At 43.3% G+C, this 19304-nt stretch overlaps 10 protein-coding genes across 10 annotated transcripts; 6 read left to right on the forward strand and 4 right to left on the reverse strand.

The window, feature by feature from the left end:
• Window positions 1–7: 7 nt before the first annotated feature.
• Window positions 8–1607, reverse strand: IL334_002121 (thioredoxin; the record flags this gene model as incomplete). Its single annotated transcript, XM_062933867.1, has 8 exons — window positions 8–96; window positions 182–758; window positions 836–934; window positions 1123–1143; window positions 1212–1268; window positions 1336–1346; window positions 1425–1475; window positions 1571–1607. The coding sequence occupies 8 exons, from the start codon at window positions 1605–1607 to the stop codon at window positions 8–10; spliced, it is 942 nt and encodes a 313-aa protein (XP_062789918.1).
• Window positions 1608–2014: 407 nt separating this feature from the next.
• IL334_002122 (uncharacterized protein) lies at window positions 2015–2827 on the forward strand (the record flags this gene model as incomplete). The annotated part of the gene is made up of 1 exon (XM_062933868.1): window positions 2015–2827. One exon carries the CDS (start codon window positions 2015–2017, stop codon window positions 2825–2827), a length of 813 nt encoding a protein of 270 aa, XP_062789919.1.
• Window positions 2828–3664: 837 nt separating this feature from the next.
• On the forward strand, window positions 3665–4495 carry IL334_002123 (uncharacterized protein; the record flags this gene model as incomplete). Its single annotated transcript, XM_062933869.1, has 2 exons — window positions 3665–3959; window positions 4143–4495. 2 exons carry the CDS (start codon window positions 3665–3667, stop codon window positions 4493–4495), a joined length of 648 nt encoding a protein of 215 aa, XP_062789920.1.
• A 672-nt stretch (window positions 4496–5167) lies between these two features.
• On the forward strand, window positions 5168–6166 carry IL334_002124 (uncharacterized protein; the record flags this gene model as incomplete). The annotated part of the gene is made up of 2 exons (XM_062933870.1): window positions 5168–5336; window positions 5430–6166. 2 exons carry the CDS (start codon window positions 5168–5170, stop codon window positions 6164–6166), a joined length of 906 nt encoding a protein of 301 aa, XP_062789921.1.
• A 1022-nt stretch (window positions 6167–7188) lies between these two features.
• Window positions 7189–9661, reverse strand: IL334_002125 (uncharacterized protein; the record flags this gene model as incomplete). The annotated part of the gene is made up of 13 exons (XM_062933871.1): window positions 7189–7532; window positions 7601–7697; window positions 7758–7900; window positions 7955–8028; window positions 8152–8201; window positions 8279–8476; window positions 8542–8594; window positions 8658–8780; window positions 8854–8919; window positions 8993–9096; window positions 9155–9167; window positions 9226–9338; window positions 9462–9661. The coding sequence occupies 13 exons, from the start codon at window positions 9659–9661 to the stop codon at window positions 7189–7191; spliced, it is 1578 nt and encodes a 525-aa protein (XP_062789922.1).
• A 614-nt stretch (window positions 9662–10275) lies between these two features.
• Window positions 10276–10707, reverse strand: IL334_002126 (uncharacterized protein; the record flags this gene model as incomplete). The annotated part of the gene is made up of 1 exon (XM_062933872.1): window positions 10276–10707. The coding sequence occupies one exon, from the start codon at window positions 10705–10707 to the stop codon at window positions 10276–10278; it is 432 nt and encodes a 143-aa protein (XP_062789923.1).
• Window positions 10708–11567: 860 nt separating this feature from the next.
• IL334_002127 (uncharacterized protein) lies at window positions 11568–13486 on the forward strand (the record flags this gene model as incomplete). Its single annotated transcript, XM_062933873.1, has 4 exons — window positions 11568–11794; window positions 11858–12322; window positions 12397–13195; window positions 13253–13486. 4 exons carry the CDS (start codon window positions 11568–11570, stop codon window positions 13484–13486), a joined length of 1725 nt encoding a protein of 574 aa, XP_062789924.1.
• A 1081-nt stretch (window positions 13487–14567) lies between these two features.
• IL334_002128 (uncharacterized protein) lies at window positions 14568–15502 on the reverse strand (the record flags this gene model as incomplete). The annotated part of the gene is made up of 4 exons (XM_062933874.1): window positions 14568–14955; window positions 15029–15171; window positions 15256–15397; window positions 15465–15502. 4 exons carry the CDS (start codon window positions 15500–15502, stop codon window positions 14568–14570), a joined length of 711 nt encoding a protein of 236 aa, XP_062789925.1.
• Window positions 15503–15782: 280 nt separating this feature from the next.
• IL334_002129 (uncharacterized protein) lies at window positions 15783–17181 on the forward strand (the record flags this gene model as incomplete). Its single annotated transcript, XM_062933875.1, has 5 exons — window positions 15783–15818; window positions 15893–15993; window positions 16066–16144; window positions 16215–16697; window positions 16813–17181. The coding sequence occupies 5 exons, from the start codon at window positions 15783–15785 to the stop codon at window positions 17179–17181; spliced, it is 1068 nt and encodes a 355-aa protein (XP_062789926.1).
• A 579-nt stretch (window positions 17182–17760) lies between these two features.
• On the forward strand, window positions 17761–19136 carry IL334_002130 (uncharacterized protein; the record flags this gene model as incomplete). The annotated part of the gene is made up of 5 exons (XM_062933876.1): window positions 17761–17854; window positions 17964–18064; window positions 18140–18233; window positions 18341–18424; window positions 18550–19136. 5 exons carry the CDS (start codon window positions 17761–17763, stop codon window positions 19134–19136), a joined length of 960 nt encoding a protein of 319 aa, XP_062789927.1.
• Window positions 19137–19304: the final 168 nt, after the last annotated feature.

Raw genomic sequence — 19304 nt, forward strand, 5'->3', positions numbered from 1 at the left:
ACAATCTTTATCCTCTGCCCAAGAGTTTATCCATCATACTTCCACTACCAATTCCTACTTGAGCTGGAGCTGCTTTCTCTGCTGTAGGATCCCCAGCTATGGATGACATCTCAACTATCAGTGCCTTTACTCGGCCGTGGTGTATATAAGCAGTCACAAGAGTGATCAATGGTATACTCACATGTACCGTATATATCGATGGAATCAATCCTGGTAGTCTCCTCATCTTCCTGATTATCTTTTATCAAGACATGTAAACTTCTAACATTTTGGAATCTGACAAATCTCAAATCGATCTTATCTCCCTTGATTTGTTCAGGAGTCAATTCAAGTTCTTGAGCAGGAGTCATGTTTTCCGCATCAGCAAAATCGATATTAGGAACATTGATGAACAGCTTCACTGTTTTAGGAGCTTGTGCCGGACTGATGGCTGAGAAAAGTGAGATTGATTTAAGTTTGACTTGATCTTGGAAAGGGATAGATATGAGAAGTTCAGCATCCACATCTGATTCAAGGTATGATGTACCTCTTGGACCTGGATTAGGACCGACGATAGATGAGAGAGGATGATCTGATGATTCGTTGAGACAGGATAATCCGTTGGAAATGATGTGCTTCAAAAGTGATCCGTTGTTATCGGTAGGTGCAGAAGATTTGACGGTGGAGGAAGAAGCTGATTGAGACGAAGTGGCTGCAGAGGGTGTACCGGCATGTTTCGATACAAGGGCATTGAGTTGTGGAGGAGAAGCACCTCGAAGCTGATATATAGAACATAATCATCAGTCACGGCTAGGTTTCATCTCTTCAAGACAGAGAAAGGGAGAAGATAACACACCTCCTCCACTTCTCTACCACCTTTTAAGAATTTGAAAGTAGGCATAGCCCTGACCTGGAATCGCTGAGCCAGTTGTGCTTGCTTATCAACATCGATTTTCTGCGAAACATGGTGTAATTAGCATCCAATGGTCCATAAAGAGGATCGACAAATCTGCACGGGGAGGTAGGGTAGATAATCTCCTGAACAGCACAGTAAGGTGAGGTGGATATGAGGCAAACAAATAGCACGGGGAAAACTTGTGATGATGAAGGCCGAAGATACGTTTCACATATAGGTGAACGTACCACGAATTTAACATGTTTATACTATACAAGCTTTGTCAGCTACAGCATTCGGCCACCTGTCCGTCATTCTTACAGCTTTGGCTACTTACTGTGTTGGACAGTTGTTCTAGAACGGGGGCAATAGCGTGACATGGACCACACCAAACCTGTTCAACAAACCAGATCAGACGACGTCTTTTCATCTCTCAACATCCTTTCGCGGTCGGAACATACAGCGTGGAAGTCTGTAGTTTTGTTTCAGCTTGCGATGATCACATAAGAAGCCATGTACAGTACGTCAGAGGTAAATGTAGAAGACATACCTATAACAAGAAGCTGATTAGGTGGTAATCCTTTAACGATATTATCAAATTCTACATATTACATGAAAATCACGTCAGTCAACAAGAAGTCTAGGCCCCCACATCAAAAAGATGATCGAGACTGCCTTGGAGATAAGAAGGCTCACGCGAAGTCGAGTCGATCTCCGTGATGTTCGGTGCCATTTTGCTATTAAGAAGAAGAAGATGGTATTGAATGGATTGTGAGAAGTTGGACAAGAAGTTGAACAAAAGAAGGAGGGATCTGGGTTGTTGATGATGTTTCAACGATGTACCAGTGAATGTGGAGGTCATGAGGTAATTACGAATCATCATGCATGTGTGTGGCGTTCTGATCTTTCTTTTGTGGCTCCATTCGATCCTTTTTCGACAAGCCTTTAAGGCGATGAGAAGGCTCATACAGGTCAAGGACCCGATAACTTGCCATCAGGCTATATTCAAGGCTTATAAAGAGAAGAGTTCGTGTGAACAATTCCACGTTCTCCATTACTCAACTTCAATTTTTCCCATTCTCCTGCCACTACTCGCACGGCAATAGCTTAGGCTAATCCAAATTGCAGGCCGTTGATAACATGTCAGAAGACCATTATAATACCGGTTTTGGGTACCAGGATTATCCTCCTACCGGTCCAAGCTCTCCCGACCAACTACAACGTACCGGTCCATTCGCATGGAATGACGGTAGCAATCCTAACGACACTGTCACTGGACAGCCCGGACATACACAACCGTATGACAGTTCAACTCAGGGTTCAAATCAACCTCCATATAACCCCTCTGCTCAGGTTCAGAGTCAAATCACCTATCAGACTCCTGCTGTGACCTACGACAATGTCGGTGTGGCTCCTGAACAGGTGGTCGGCTTCAACAGCTCTCAAGGTAGTTATAATCCATATACTACTTATCATGGTCCTCAGCATGACCCTTCGTACAGTCCCCATATTTCAGGATATGGTCAATCACAGCCTCCAGCTGGCTGGACAGCTCAGCAGTCCGCTACTTACTCGCAGCCACCAGGAGGGTTCCAACAGCAAACGTACCCAGGAGCTCAAGGCCAGTTTCCTCTCCCTCATCTACCACCCCCTTATCAGCCTTACGCTCCCCCGTCATCCCCTAATCAGCCTTATCCTTTCGGCCCCACACAGCAAGGCCAGGCGCCTGTTCCTTATGGCCCAACTTCTAGCTTTGGTACTCCTGGCTCTAGCGCTCAAGGCAGTACCAATTTTGGCCCGGCTGGAACCAATCAATCCTACTATAATGGTAAAACACAAGGTGTTTTGAGTACAATGGCAACCGTTGGAGCTAATATGGTTTCGGGAAGCGTGTCAAACAAAATCAATAGACCAAGAGACGTCGACGAGGATACTACCGATCGGCCTGCCTGATCTTCGTTCATATTTGCCTTTGATATATGAGTTATCGGGCTCTTTACTATTCCGCGCACGAGGACCTGTAGGCAGAGTGCTATGTCTTCGACATAGATGATGGTTCGTGAGGTTTTATCTTAATTTGAAGTATTTATTAGTGATGTACAAAATTCATGACAGGCTGCCGTGTATGTAAATAGGGTAGAAAATTTTGACCAGCATCTCCATGACCCAGCACATGCTATTCGTCACCCTCGCAACGTTGAAAGATCGTGAATGATGCAGCATTGATATGAGTACTTTGAGGGCATTAAATAACACAGGTATGTTCATTCGTATGACTGTAAACAAATCAAAGAGTGGTTCGTGGCAATCTTCCTATTCCTCTGTGAAAAGTTGCTCAGGTGTGATTCCCGCTATATATGTTTGAGACCAGAAATTGAGGAATTCTGAGTTGTCTCAGCTGTCAAACAGGTATGACCTTTCCCCGATACATCCTCATTGTGACGTCTCGCCACTTTTCACTGGCAATTTTGCTGCTTACCAAAGGAGCTCATTTGGGAAGGCAGTATCTGGCTTACAGGATAGAACCTTTTAGATCATTCCTTGACGTTTGGCTTCTCCCTGTGGCATCAAGCAATCCTTTTTCTGTAATCCTTTATAGCCTTTGAGAAAGCCACAGGTCTCACGATCTGTGAAGGAGTGCGATAGGCATTCTCTGAGAATGATATAAACACCCTCATTTGCATATAAGTGCCTCTTTGCAGAACGTTTCTTCGATCCGATTCGGAATAACCTGATATTATCACTGGGACCGTTCTTCAAATTCGATGAACACCAGATCGATCAACAAGAATGACACCACAACATCCAGCAAATGGCTACGGATACACCAAGCTCAATCACACAGCCCAAGTATACTACCCTTATGATCTTCCTGGGTCCCTTCGACCAGGTAATCATCCCTCTCACCACAGTCACTTTCCATCCGGTCAAGCATCCGTTCATACACAACACAGCTACAATACGACATTTCCTGGAACAGGAGGAAATCCTCCTCCTTTCCATCATAGTCAGCAAGGCACCTATACCAATGGTGCACATCAGCAACAAGCGCCCAATCTTTACAGTCCACAATCATATGGTACAGGTGAGTACTGTCATCCTCCGGAGCACAGCCAGCAAGGTGGGTATCTTGCTGAGACGACCCATACCGAGCCAAATACCAATGCACCATGAACGGTGCAATGCATGACCAAACTCATCGCAACAGAATTGCCAGGCGTTGCATTGTCTTGCCAGCTGTCCAGTGCTGACAGTGCTTCCGTTCAAGCCCATGCTCACCAAGGTCACACCCAGAGCTTCAATAATTCCCAAAATTACGTCTGTTCATCTCAGCCCCCTACACCTTCTACCGCTAACGGGCAGGGAAGTTATGGATATACTTTCCATCACCTCAATGGGGCGCATTCTTTCCCATCTGACGGCATGGTAGAAGGACAACCAATGACGTCTGAATGTGATATCGTATCACAGCTATCGTCGCCCACGCAGGCCTGGAATAACCAAAACCATCCCAGTCAGCACGGTCCAGCTCAGACTACGAGTCTCAGCCAAGGTTCCCAATATCACAGTAATTACACCCCGGACCCCAATTTACCCAAACCATCTGGCGGTTTCTGGTGAGGCAAATATCAGCCCTGTGTAGGAGCAAAATTCAAAGAAGGCGGTACGCTCGATTTCTAGATCAAGATAGGCTTTTCATATCCTACACTCTGATGTGACTGACGTCGATGTAAAATGTTTCATTGTTTAAGGAGTCTCTCGAGGCTGTTCGACGGCTGTTTCATGCAATTCTGATGTACCATTTGTCATGGGATTGCATTTTGCGAACGGCTTGCTGTGAAGATAATTCTTGCTCGAGGTATAGTATTGCTATCCCCTTCGAACAGTCGGCAGCAGTGACCGAGCATTGGTGACGACATTAGCTCCAAGCAGAACACGCCGGAAATTGTATGCCGAGGAGAGACTGTCACAGTAGCACTGGGAGGATTAGGCAAGGACCTGCTGCGTGAATTATAGTACTATGTCAAATGCTCTTCTACGAGTCCAACGAGTCCAACGAGTCCCCATCCTTCCTTTGACCTTGACTTTGACGTGGACCCAAAATGAAGCACGTCGGGAGTAAATCACCTTTCTCTATCAGCTCCACTAGATACTCTCCCTTGTCGTTATCAGAAGACTCCGAAATCGAGTACTGATTAACTCAATTGGTCATTCGCCTATAAAAATTGATACAGTTCTCATTCATCGCCGTACTCATTCATCTTTCTCATGGCCAAGCAACTTGCAAGCAACATGGCCGAAGCAAATTTATTATACCTGAAGTCATTGGACAGTACACCGCCCTCGCCTGTTGGAGACCATGAACATCAGGTGTCTCATAGCCCCGTGCACTGGTCGAATTATATCTCACCTCCGCGATCAATTACCCCCAGGTATTTCCATTTCGAGCACACCAGTCCCAGTGAGTCATTCTTGACACCAGCCTTTCACTGGTAGGAGGAGAGATCGTACGATAACTCAGACTACAGACTGACATTTGCCGTCAAACAATTAGGTGACCCCATTCGTACTTGTAATAACAGCCCAAGAAGATGGATGAGCTCCAGCAATCTATTTACCCCTGTCCAATCATACCCCGGTGCTCAGACTCCTGATATGTCGCACCCCCCTAATATGGATTGGTTTTTCGACTCGAGAGAAGTTTCTCCCGGACTCGATCCCACCGATCCGTGGTCCAATAATGAGAATATCGAAACTCGACCATCTCTTCCAGGAACACTGACTAGACCTATGTCTCGCTCTCACTCGTCAGTCCATTTCCACGTCAACTCGCCCAATTTCATAACTCGATCTACACCCATCCCTGCCTCTACAGCAAAAGAACTTCATACCGGTGAACGAGGTGACACTAAGGCGGTACATGAAGACTCAAGCCCTTCAACCTTCGCCTGTCCTGTAACAGGACCTGAGATGCCCACACGCAATTCAGGGACGACAAGAGATAACACTTCTTCAGATTCAAGATTCTGCACGGAGTTGCGACAGTCTGCCGAAGATGATGATCACTCGGATCGTCGATCGAGAACAACTGTCGAACAAGCAAGTCAAATCCGTGATGAATTAGAAAAAGGCCTTATTGAATCTCGTCAATTTGCGCCATTCATGAATGATATCTCCCACTACTTCAAGAAATTAGTCGATGGGTTCACAAACGTAGTTGGAAGGAATGATCCCATCGAATCAGATACACCAAGTTTCTATTCCGCTTCAGAAGGTGGCCGCGATTTGTAGGCTAGCAGGGGTAAATCCTTTTTCGTTTCATGTAAGTCAATTGCGAGATAAAGAGAATCGTTATGGGTAGAGAACCTAATATCGTGAGAACTTCATACACATTATAGTATTTTTAATAGCGATGATTTATATGAACGTGTCAGCTGGTTGGTTAATAGCAGAATAGCATCGCTCCATACAAATATGATGTACATGAGTACCGTGCTCTTCTATATTTACTAGTATGTACTTTTGATAATTGGTAGACCACCAACTCCTTGTGCCTTCTATAGGGACGAGCGCCATTCGACTCTGCACATCATGGTTCGCAAGCCGCCACACCTACGAATCCACTTGGCTTAGAGCCCCTTGAAGTGGAAACACATTGGTTTCATTTAAGTGTAATGGAACGGCATATTCGTATTTGGGTTAGTATGATAAGCAGGTCCAATCCGGATTCCACGGATTGAATATCGTACCCTTCAATCAGTTCACTTCGAATAGCTGCTTATGCAGATTAAGGACATTGAGTGACCAATCCCACGTCTACCTCCTCACGTCTACCTCTAGTAATGGTAGATTAAGGCATCTATTCACAAGCTGGCACAAATACATCAGCTTGTCCAATATCACAGACTGCGATATTCCTTGTCACATTTGAGTAATTAGTTCACTATCATGAGTAGCAATGGAAGTCACTTTACGCTTCAGGACCTTCCTGCAATCCTAGTGGGATAAGTGAACGTACAGGAGGATCATGGGGAAGATTTCGTGAGTAAGTATTCAATATGGGATATGGGGAATTCACATGCATGACTCAAGTTTACCAGAACGAATCGAATATGACCTGTATACCATGTGTGACATACGAAGCTATCACATGTCCTGATGATGCCTTTGCTTATCTCGTAGTACTGAAACATTGGAACCGCAGCTCCGGTGCATGCATATATTACATAAACCGGTTCTGTGCTAATCTAAGTTTTATTATATATATATATCTATACTTGCGAAACCCCTGCATGTGTCTTGACCTTTGTCATCTATAAGATAAACCTGTGAGCAGGATGAGCGTCACCCAATTCGACAATTTGTTCCCTTGACATTCCTTCCAAGCCCCATCTTTTCTTTCCTTCTTCAGAAAGCCACTCGTTACTTTCTCCAGGCCCAGGAGCAGGTCCATACGTCTTTTCTCTACGTCTGTTCTCCCTCTGAAGTCCGAAATACATCACTACAGATGCAATGAAACATATGACTGAAAATCCAAATGTAACTCCTTGACCAACAAGGAAACGAGGTGAATCTTTTGTTCGATATACTTGAGATGAGATGATACCTCCTGAATTACCTAGAGAGAAGATGAAACCCATCGAAGTTGCCTTTTTATCTGACAAGGCGAAATCGACATCTCAGCTTTTGATCCTTCTTGTTTACACCGATAAAACTTAGACTCACAATGATTACCGAACGTGTTACCTGACCAAACGATGGTGGTAGCGATACAAGGAGCGATAGAACAAGTAGTCAAAAATACCGCGAAATAAAGTGCTCCCTGTTATCCTTCGTGGTCAGCTGCATGCACTGGGACTGATCGAGTGCCGAGCACACTCACAGGGTATCTTTTAGGGATAACCAAAAATAGCAAATATCCAATAGCGGCCATAGCAGACCAGAACATGAGGAAGATACCTCTCTTTCCTGATCTATCGGAAAGATAGGCCGTGGTCATAGTAGTGATGAAAGCGAGAACGTAGGCTATCATATACGTCAGATATGTGACTAATGAAGGGAAAAGTCTGGATCACTTACGTGGTGTACTCAAAAGGAGAGATTGAGGAGTGGTGAATCGACCGAGAGCAGCAATGATGGTAGGTGAGAAGAGCCTGCAATGACGGTTAGTAAAGGTAGAGAGCCGATTACGACGTCAGGAGGAGAGACATACGATTGACTAAACAGGTACTGTATTAGCTAATAACCCCTCACAGATGCAAATGAATCAGACTCACCTGTAAATAGGTTCGGCACAACCGATGTACATCAACATGAAGCATAAAGTCTACATATTGATTTTGTCAGTTTTGTCATTTTTACAACTTTTCGGGATTTTCCTGCTGGGGAACGCGAAAAACTCACCTTCCAGTCTTTCAAAGCGCTCCTTACCATCTTCCAGCTGAAAGTACCTTCTTGCATGATACCAGTATCATCCTTCAATCTTAAGATGACCATCTCCTTCTCAAGCGGTGTGAGGAATTTGGCTTGATCGGGCCAATCGTGAACCATGAATATTGAAGCGATACCAACGACGAAAGACAAAAGTCCCTCAATAATGAACTAAAAGACAAAACGTATTAGCCCGAATTGCTTCATTACAGATGAAATGGAAATAATACACTCACAATCCATGACCAACCGGCTTTACCACCAACTCCATTCATTCGACTCAAAGCATCTATACCGACCAATATTAGCACGTGGTGGATATGATCACAAAATAAGATATAAAGTAACTCACATCCGAGAATACCACCGAATGCACCTGCTAAAACAGCACCTGCGAAGAATAAGGAAATTCTCTTGGAAGCTTCTTTACGCTTGTACCATCCAGTGAGGAAGAATGAGATACCGGGGAAAAGGCCTGTATTATGCTATCTTAGCTATCTTCTGTTTATTTTTCTCTTCGAAGTGCAGATGAAGACGGGGAAACGTACCACTTTCTGCGAGACCAAGGCAAAATCGCAACGCCAATAATTGGTGGTAATTAGTAACAAGACCCACTGAAGACGCAAGAAGACAATATTAGCCGAACTATTTCGGATACCAAGATTTGTGGGATTCGTGTGGACTCACTGGTAGTTTGGAAGATGGACCATATAATCATGATCAGAGGGATCCATCTTGATGGTCGGAATTTCTTGAGAACAAGATTCGATGGTACTTCAGCGGCAACATAACTACGTGATCGAAATCAGTCATAGTGATTTCCGGAACCTATAATTCTACCCAACATACCTGACGAAGAAAACTATTCAAGGAAGAGACATGATCAGCTCATCTTCCCAGCGGAATCAAAGGCCACTCACTCATAGAAGCAGTATTGTATTGTAAAGAAGTGAGTTTGAGGTCGGTAGTCAGACCTGCGAGCTTGGCAGTACCGATATTTATTCGATCCAAGAAGGACATTGTGAAAAGTAGTCTACCAATATACACCGAGTCAGTCGTTGTCTCCTTTTCTTTTAAACGTCTCTGAACCGGCTTCCAAAATTTCTTTCATGGTCGAATGTGATATTTCGATATTAGAGGGCAATCTATTACTCACGTCATCCATGGCACAAGATTTCTATCAATCTTTTTTATCAGTTTCTTCTCTGCTAGATCGAATTCTTCAGGAGACATGGCAGCGATTTCCTCAGCTAGAGATTGTTTGTGATCGGGTATAGTTGATGGTGTTCTACTGTCTCCTTCTTGCGATATAGCTTGAGCATTTTGCAGCTTTTCTTGAGCTGTGAAACCTGTCATGTTGGGCTTCTCTCTGACTCTACTTTCTTATCGAAAGCTTTTGTTCTAGCCTTTTCAATGTGTATATATATCTACGCGCCAAAACGGAACAGATTAGTAAAAAAGTGAGGTGCAGCAAATTACATGTTCATCAACTTTTTTTAACTTTGAAGAAATTGTTAATATTGGGAACATCGGCCCGGCCGAAGCGACATTATCAATTGAGTCAGTGGACATAACATGGTGGAGGGGGCGCTTGTGTTAATAAGATGCCTCCCAATGACTAACAACGTCGTCCCGAATCGAGTCAACGAATAGGATCAGAGGTAAAGAATAACATAATTATCTAAAATTAAATGAAAAACTTTTTTGCCAGAGTCCCGGCTCCCGGCGGTTCGCAATGGTGCCTAGGCTTGGGACTTTCGGCCGATTCCTAACCGAAGCATTTGCGCGTACCAGATTCAGAGATGTCATGTTGCTGGACGATACTGTATGTGTAGATGATATCTCATTGTTGTTGAAGTGCATATCTACATTACTGAACAGCTACATTACTGAACAGCTACTTTGCTGTGATCATGAACAAAGAAAGTTATACAATATGTCAATAGTCTATTAATTGTGTGTGATTTTATCTAATGAAACCACTTTCCAACTTTTCCTTTCCTTCTCTCCGCTTTGATCGCTTTGAAGTTAGATTCTTCGGTTTCTTCCCCCGCCAGTTCGGTATTTTGTGATTCCATAGCTCTTCTTCTTACTTCTCTTTCTTCTATGCTCAAGCTTTTGCCCCTATCTGCAACTGAACCAAAGATGTGATCCGAGTCCAACTCATTTTGCATCCATCTTAAACAGTTCGTGTCAATAGGTGTTGACCGAGAAAATGCATTTGATGTAATTGATGTTTCCGACGCAAGCGTGTTTATGGAAGCAGACGAATTTGTCCGACTATGTGTGGCTGATGAGTTTGGAAGAGTGTATATGGAAGATAGTGGATATATAGTAGTTTTGGAAGAGGATGCTACCGGAAGGTATGGGGTTTGATCTACGAAGAATGGGTGAATGGACATATTTGAGGTTTTATTTTGTTTGATTGTTGATATTTGGTTTCTGTGGTATTACCGTGCTTGGAAGCGTTTGTGTCTGGAGGACGATTCCTCATTTTCGTCCATTTCACCTACATCTTCTTATACCTTCATACCACCCTTCACTTCATCATCCACTCATGCGACACCATCAAGGTCGACTTCACCCTTCACTCGATATTCGAGAAAAGAAACAAACATCATATAATCTCCGATCATCTATACACCCCTGGATGCGCCTTCGATTCAGATGAGACGCAGATATCTGAATAGCAAGTGACATGACACGTGGAAATTGTTTGTTGGAGGTATCAGGTTGATCAGCTCAATGTGTTTCTACGGGGTAAGTAAAGGGGAATGATCAGGATCCAAACATTACCATTCTATTATGTATGAGACGTGATGTAAGGTTCTTTTTGTGTCATAGCAATGACGACAAAGTACCACGAAAAACGGGTGTATCGGATATACTAGTCTCAAACACCTAGGAACTGCCCCCTGATGATCAACTGAATAGGTGGTGGAATGTTCTGTGTATTGGCATGATCCTGTATGACGTGAAGGGAGAATGAAACTGATGTTCAACGTTTCATTGTTCTTCACGGATGCTCTTCATCAAATCAATCATTTCATCTTCATCTCCCAGAATGCGGCGATTGCCACCACTCGAGCGATTCCACCTTCTCTTGTTCAAAATTGTTCCCAGTTCCTGTTTCATGATTCCTCCACTTCCAACTCTGCCATTTACATCAAGAAGAAGTCTTGTCCCCCGAATAGTTCTGCAAAACGAGCTGAAGCCTACCTCAGACGCCGATCTCGCAGCCATTCATTTACATTGATCGAGGATGAGAGTAAAACTCACTCTTTTACCACCTTTCCAAAACACGAAAATAATCCTACCAATAGCAGAAACAGTGAAGACAATTCATGATTTGAAGAAACATATACTCCAATCATTAAGTCTGGTCTCTCAACATGCTTCCAAAGCTAAAGAACTGGTTCTGGAGATAGATGGATTTGAACTTTTGGCTGGAAGTGAAGTGGGAGTGATTGAAGGTGGTGATATAGTAACGTAAGTATCCCTATCTCATTAGCTATATCTGAGAAAATCAAGCCAACTCTGAATGGGAGATAGTGTTCGACTTGCACCTGGTGGTTCCAAAGTCCAACTCACCAATAAAAAAACAAGTAATAAGAAGAGAAAGTCAAGTACCAAGGAGAAGGATGCGGATCCGAAGATTAGCAAAAGGCAACGTTTGTCTAAAGATGTTGTCAAAAATGTCGGGAAGTCAAGCCAGAAGAAGCAGGTTGCGGAACCTTGCAAGCCTAAGAACCTGATTTTACCTCTGATCAGTCATGAGATTTCAAATGGCAAACGAGCAAGATCATTGACTGTGACATCATCGTTGTCGTCCTCATCATCAAACTTGTCATCCAGTAGTGCAGCCTCTTCCTCGTCATCATCGTCCCGCGCTTCCGATTCTTCACTAACCTCCTCCTCTTCATCTTTAAGCTCAAGCTCAAGCGACGCATCTTCGTCTTTGAACTCTGCACCAATTGTGCAATCAAGTAATCCTTATCCAGTCCTATCCAAGCCCACGTAAGTCATCCATCATTGAACAGCTTGTTCTGTGCCTGCCTTGCCATAAACACACTGACATTCGATCTGGTTAGTCAATCGAGTAAAGCTCATGTACCTCCAGGCCAAGGTAAATCAGTCACTAAGAACCGTAATGCCAGACGTCGAATGGCTCTACAGTATAAAAAGCTCGCTGCTCAACAATCCCAGACCAAGTCATCGGTGAACGTTGGTAATCCAGGAAGAGAAAATGGAAGAACAAGCGAAAGTGTAGTTGAAGCTGTTACCTCCACGACAAATATCGCCGTCGTGGGAGATCAACAAATACCTGTACCTGGAAGTATGTCAAATAGGAATAAGAAAAAAGGATTCCTGAAAGATATGAAAGAGAAAAGAGGTACCAAGACACTCTTCGACCGCGACCATAATCAGTCTTCAGCGGTACTTCCGGAACAGCTCGAAGGACCAACTCAAGCGTCCTTTGAGGCTATAGTCACGGGTAAAGATGTGCCTCTGCCTTTTGAAGATACCTCTTTCTTACCTTACGAACTGGAAGGTCCATCAACAAGTACACCAAGGAAAGATCGCATGATACCACCTTCTCAGATACAGGATATACCCTCGAATATTTTCATTACGTCAGTTGAATTTCCAAGAGCACCCGTTTCACCAAGAAGGAAACAACGAGGCAAACTACCGGCGGAAGATATGGAGATCGATGCAAAATCTAATGAGGGAGAGGGGGCCGAATGCATAACTGAAGAAGTATCGCTGAACCAAGGTATTAAAGACGAACATATTTGGAAGAGATTGGACAGAGATTTCGACACCTTGCCCGCACTTTCATTAGAAACATACCAGAACATCAAACAGGATGATAGATTGACCTGTAAGGTAAGTGACCATGACTCGTCATCGGATATGCAGAAGTGCTGATGCAGTAGGAAATAGGAATTGGAGCTTGATCTTATGACATTCTCACCTGGTTTAGTGATCAAGCTTGCTAGAGCAATTCAAGTGACCGGCGGCAAAGTGCAAATGGAATGGGTTCAGAGACCTGTTGTTGACGAATATGACGGATATCATGAAGGCACAGAAGCTATAGGGCACGAGGTCGAAGGAGATGGTAAATTCGTGTTGGATCGAGAGGAAGTGGCAGCCGAGAAGTGGAAAACGATTTCCTAGATCGATGTATGATCTTAGTCATCTGGAGGATGTCCTGATTCAATTCAATTTGAGCCACATTCGCTGCATGTTTACTTGATGCTTGGGCACGATACTGTATAAGCACTAACATGCCCGCAACGGTATGCATGGCAGGAAAAGCGAATAGAGGGGATCTCATATTTTACCTTTACAGATCTCAGGATGAATTCGGTTTCTAATCAAACACCATGATTCAAACAGTATCCTAGGCCTCAATATTCACTCTACTCAACTATACCTTGAGTACCCTCAATCTTTTGCAGAAAATCGAAACGGTCTAGGATCTGGTACGGAACTTTGATTATACTATGATCACTAAAGTTACCGTTTGGCAAAGTGAGGTCCTGAATCATTTTGTTCAAATCATCCTCAGTAGTGGAATCACCATGGCCAATGATCTCTTTGACTGATTCCGATCCGATGTCAGTACTTTCAGTAGACGATGGAATTTCAGTTACATTGGTATTATCAGAAGGGATATATCCCAGAACCTTTGATCCCTTCCATTACATAACTCTTGAGCAATCCTTTAAAAGCGGTCTGTTTAGTTACCAGAACAATCACGCTAGAAGGTATTTGCAGAACGCGGTCCGCCAATCAGAATACCGAGTTGAGCACATGTATTCTTTCTCCACCTTAAAAACCTTTGGAAGGAAGCTCTCTGTTGGAAATTTACTACTCAAATCCCTACAAAGATTCGATATGTGAAGGTATTCGAAAAAAAGAGACCTGACCAAGGACCCAATAAGAAGTAGTCACTAATTCAGCCGCAGTACAACTTCTCGACTTCTTAACTTCCTACTCAATAATCGAATCGTGCCCAAAAAGTCTTCTCTCTAATGATCAAGTCCTCGATCCATGACATTTCTTGTCAGTGTAGCTGTAGTTTCAGGTATTTGGCACAGAAATATGGGTATCGATGACAACTGAAAATAGTCCGCGTGGTACATCTGCACACGATCTGGCAACCTGTCACTTCATTTACAACAATATTTGTGATCCGTTGAGATGATGAATTCCCATTTCCTCAAGTCCTTATGGCAGCACATTCTATATTCTATTATCGCACATCATCCGCAACTTCCTTAACCTCCTCATTCACCATATCTCTTAGATGAGCGATATCACCCCAACTTTCAACTTTCCCATTCCACTTATGTTTATCATGATTATATTCTACTCTCACAGTCATCACACTTGTATTGTAACAAGGTTGATGTAAATTGACTTTATTTGAAATTTTGAATTTGAGTATATGGGTGATGAGTTGTTGAAGACAACTTAACCATGCTCCGTGAGAGACTATCATTATGATTTTCTCGTCATCCTTAGTCAGATGACGGTGTTTGTCGAGATATGTGAATATTGACGGCGAGGAAGGGAGTGGTGAAGGTGGTATATGTGATGAAAGGAACAAATCGAACCATTCTGTTACTCGACGCAGTAATCTGTTCGTCGCAATTCGAGTCAGTGTGACGGCCCAGAGCTTTGGAGTGAAGAAGGCGGAGAATTTGAGCTCACTCATGAGTACTCTCTGCGTCGGCAGGTGCATGTTCACCTCTAGCTCTCCGACGTCCTTCCATACTCCCCAGTCCACGTTCCTTAATTCCATCGTGTAACTTCAATTCTGTGCCTGGATGATTTCGAAGCACGATTTCGGCAGTCTATTGTGAATGGGAACAGGGAAGTTCTCCGTGAGCTGACATCGCATGCGTACTAGAATTCAGAAACGTGAATCTTCAGCTCACCTCTTTCGCCCTTGATAGTGGAGAAGCCCAAGCTTCATGCAAGTCAAGATCCTTCAGTCTTTTAGCTAAACGCTCTGACTCTTTACGACCATGCGCGTTGAGGGGTGTATCTTTGTGTCCTTGGATGATACCTTGTACGTTGCTATAGAGATCCTAGCCATTATAAGCTCTGTGACGTTGAGCTGTCTCATCGAGCTGTCATTACTCACTCTTCAGTCTGTCCATGTCGGACAAAGTAAAGCAGCATAGCCCTGGTGATTCTACGGTCTATGGCCTTGTGTGTCAGAAGAAGAAAGAGAATGGAATAAGCATGAACAACTGAAAAGTGGTCATGGAATGTGGAGGGGGTGATATTTGGGATAAAATGGAATCAACTCATGAGTCAAAATAATTCATATCAACCACCACTGTGACTGATAACGATAAAAGAGAAAAGTAGCAAAACCAGTTGATCGATTCACGATTTCTCTCTCTCCTTCAACCTAAAAACTGACACATATATCTATACATATAAAAGTAAAATCAAAATGGCTCCTATCATCGTTTCCTTAGGTAACCCCCTCGTAAGCGATTATCTTCTCTAGAGTTTATTTTCGCATGGAACACGCACTGACCGCGTCCTACTCACATAACATAGCTTGACATCCAAGTCAGCCCAGAGGAAGGACCCAAATACCTTGAGAAATACGGTCTCAAGTCCAACGATGCTATCCTCGCCGAAGAGAAGCATATGGCAATGTGAGTGATTCAGCTGATGAAATATCCTATGATGGTAGCACAATGAGCTGAGCATGATCCCATACAATCTAGTTACGATGACATCGTCGCCAATGCTAAAGTAACTTATGTTGCCGGTGGTGCTGCTCAAAATGCTGCCCGAGCTGCTGCTGTGAGCTTTTTCACCCCGGCTCTTTCACCCCGGCTCTTTCAGGACGACGAAGCTGACATCTTCTATTCAGTACGTTCTCCCCGCCGGATCAGTAGCATACATTGGATCAGTTGGAGAAGATGATCTCAAACAAACTTTATTATCAGCCAATGAAGCTGAAGGTGTTCAATCAGCATATCAAACTCAGACTTCACCTGCTAGAACTGGAGCTTGTGCAGTCATCTTATCCAACCACGACAGATCTCTCTGTACTACTCTTAGAGCAGCAGAGATGTTCAACCCTTCTCATCTCGCTACTCCTGAAATCGCCGAACTCCTCAACGGTGCCAAATACTTTTATATCGAAGGTTTCTTCCTCACTCACGGTATCGAATCAGCTCTTGAAGTAGCTAAACAAGCTTCTTCAAGAGGTAAGACTGTTGTCTTGAACCTCTCAGCTCCATTCATCCCCCAATTCTTCAAAGTTCAACTTGAAGAATTACTTCCTCACGTAGATATTCTGATTGGAAATGAGAGTGAAGCTGGTGCTTACAAGGAGGCCGCCGGTATGGGCGTGAGTTATCATTCGTCCAATACTTCTCTCCCTTACGTTTCCCACACCTACTATCAATACGAATCGTCTTCCGTTTTAATGCGCATGATTGCTGATAATCTCTTCACATAACTAGGACGCTTCCCTCGCTCAAGTAGCTTCCACCTTAGCAGCAATGACCAAATCGAACGCATCTCGACCTAGATTGGTAGTCATCACTCAAGGTGCTGATTCCACTTTGGTGGCTTCATCAGCCGCTTCTGGATCATCCGGAAATTTGGCCCCTGAAGATGAAAACCCCAAGACCTACCCCGTACCAAAACTCGCCGGTGACAAAATCGTAGATACCAACGGTGCAGGAGATATGTTCGCAGGTGGATTCTTGGGTGCTTTAGCTCAAGGTAAATCTTTGAATGAAAGTATCGAAGTCGGACACAAATTGGGTCAAATGTGTTGTGGTCAAATCGGTCCTAAATTGGTTTTCCCTAAAGAAAACGTTCTTTGAATCACCAACTTGCACTAACTTCAAAGGAGGAATAACGAATCATCGGGAGTTATAGATAGAAGGAAACTTACAAATGGCTTCAACGTCATGTATATATACCCGTAAACGGATTAGATAGATACCCACTTTGCTCATTCATTTGCAATTTATACGATTTTTTAAAGTAATTGTTATGTTGAATATATAGATTAGATAGTTAATTCATGAAAGAAACCATTTCAACAGGGAATTTATCTGTTCAGCACGATGATGAGCATTTGATATTGAGATACATCGTTGGGTGCTGACTTCGAGGTCTACACGAGAGGTCGGAATATGACGATGAGTTGAAATTAACACATAGTTGATGTCTCATTTTTTGGGAAATTCGATTTACGTGGAGGTAGTCCACTTTTCGTTTGGGTGGCAAATTCCATTAAAGACATTCCACGTCGTGAATCACATACTTTGTTCTATACTTCTTCCAATTTACCAGATACATTTTGACACTTTGTAGCTATTGCAAGGGTGTGTAACCCGATCAGTCTGTGTCCCCAACAAGAAAAGTGAAGTATATATCTAAGGCAAGATCAGAACGAAATGCCTTCACAGAAGAAAGTCCCTTTGAAAGGAATCAAGACTTTGACGTTTTATTCCAACCAGTTGACTGCTTCGAGAAGGGTTGATCCTATACGTGAGTAATTTCGTGGGGTTTCACTCAGATCTAGATATGTCTCGAACGTTATTTCCATTTAAAGTAGAATAAGCTGATGCATTCCTCGACGTTTCTTGGTTTGATTTAGCTCAACTGAAGTGTATCGGTTCAGCGTGTAAGTTATATCAACCTGAAGTAGTACAATGTGTGAATATGGGAGATGATGGACTAGGTGGTGTACAATGGAGGGTAAGTGTTTTCTCAATAACTCATAGCACCCTCCGAATGACGTTGAGCTGAAACTGAGATTTCTTGAATTAATAGTGCGATACAGATCTACCATCTTCGTTGAGATTAGGTAAAGTGGGCGTATCATGTGAAGGATGGTCAAAATCCGGTGACACAAACGTATTACAGGGTGAGCATAAGACCTGATATCTCCTCTTGATATATCTGTCTTACTCTAGTATAGAGTAATGAGAAGCGAACTGACTGGTTTGGGTTCTGACATTTAATGCGGAATAGGTTCATGTGGATTAACTTATAATCTACATAAGGTAAATAAAGGTCTAGAATACGGTGAAGATCCTTCATTACCTCCTAGACATGGTGAGCATCATTCATCAAATCAAACCAAATCGACCAAATCAAATCCTCTTATCATATCATTGGAAGCACAAGAAACCAAATACCGTACCAGAGTTCAGCTGATATACATATGACGATATGTTCAGATTCATTGTTCAATAAAGCATTCAACACTTTATTTTACGTTATTCTTTTTGTTTTGTTATATAATATATTAAGATCATTGATATCAAAATTCTCACCTCGTAATACTCCTCCTCCGTTATCTCGTTTTTCACCTTTCTCAGGTGGTGGCGGTGGACCGGGCGGACCAGGCGGTGGTGGTGGGGGTGGTGGTGGTGGACCAGGATTTAATGGAGGAGGTGCAGCTCCTCCACCACCACCACCATATACGAAGAATCCACCTTCCACTACCGATGGCCAAAATCAAGCTCAAGCTCAAGCTCAAACTGGAGGTGGAGGTGGAAATTGGGGTCCAGGATTCTGGACAGGCTTGGCAGCAGGTGGAATTGGTACTTACCTTGCCAACGCAAATAGACGAAGAGAACCTTACAACGAAATGAGAAATAGATACGATCCAAATCCAAATATGAATAGAAGATTCGATGATGAGGATGAAGATCTATGGAATAGAAATAGAGGTGTCGGTCCTTCTAGAGGAACTGGTAATGGCAGTAGCGATCTGGGGGAAGTAAGAAGAGCAACTGGTTTTGGAGGTAGTAATACTCGTTAGAATAGGATAAAAGTAAAATCACAAATATGGGATTGGGGTCATGTATACACGATAACTCGACGCACCATATCACGAGATATTCTTGTGAGGTCGGGTTAAAATTCTCTTATTATGCCCTTCATCTTAAGATACTGCTTCAACTCAAGGTCATACTTTGTAATGCTTTGA

Source organism: Kwoniella shivajii, chromosome 2 (genome assembly GCF_035658355.1).
Source record: "Kwoniella shivajii chromosome 2, complete sequence".
Lineage (NCBI taxonomy): Eukaryota > Fungi > Basidiomycota > Tremellomycetes > Tremellales > Cryptococcaceae > Kwoniella > Kwoniella shivajii.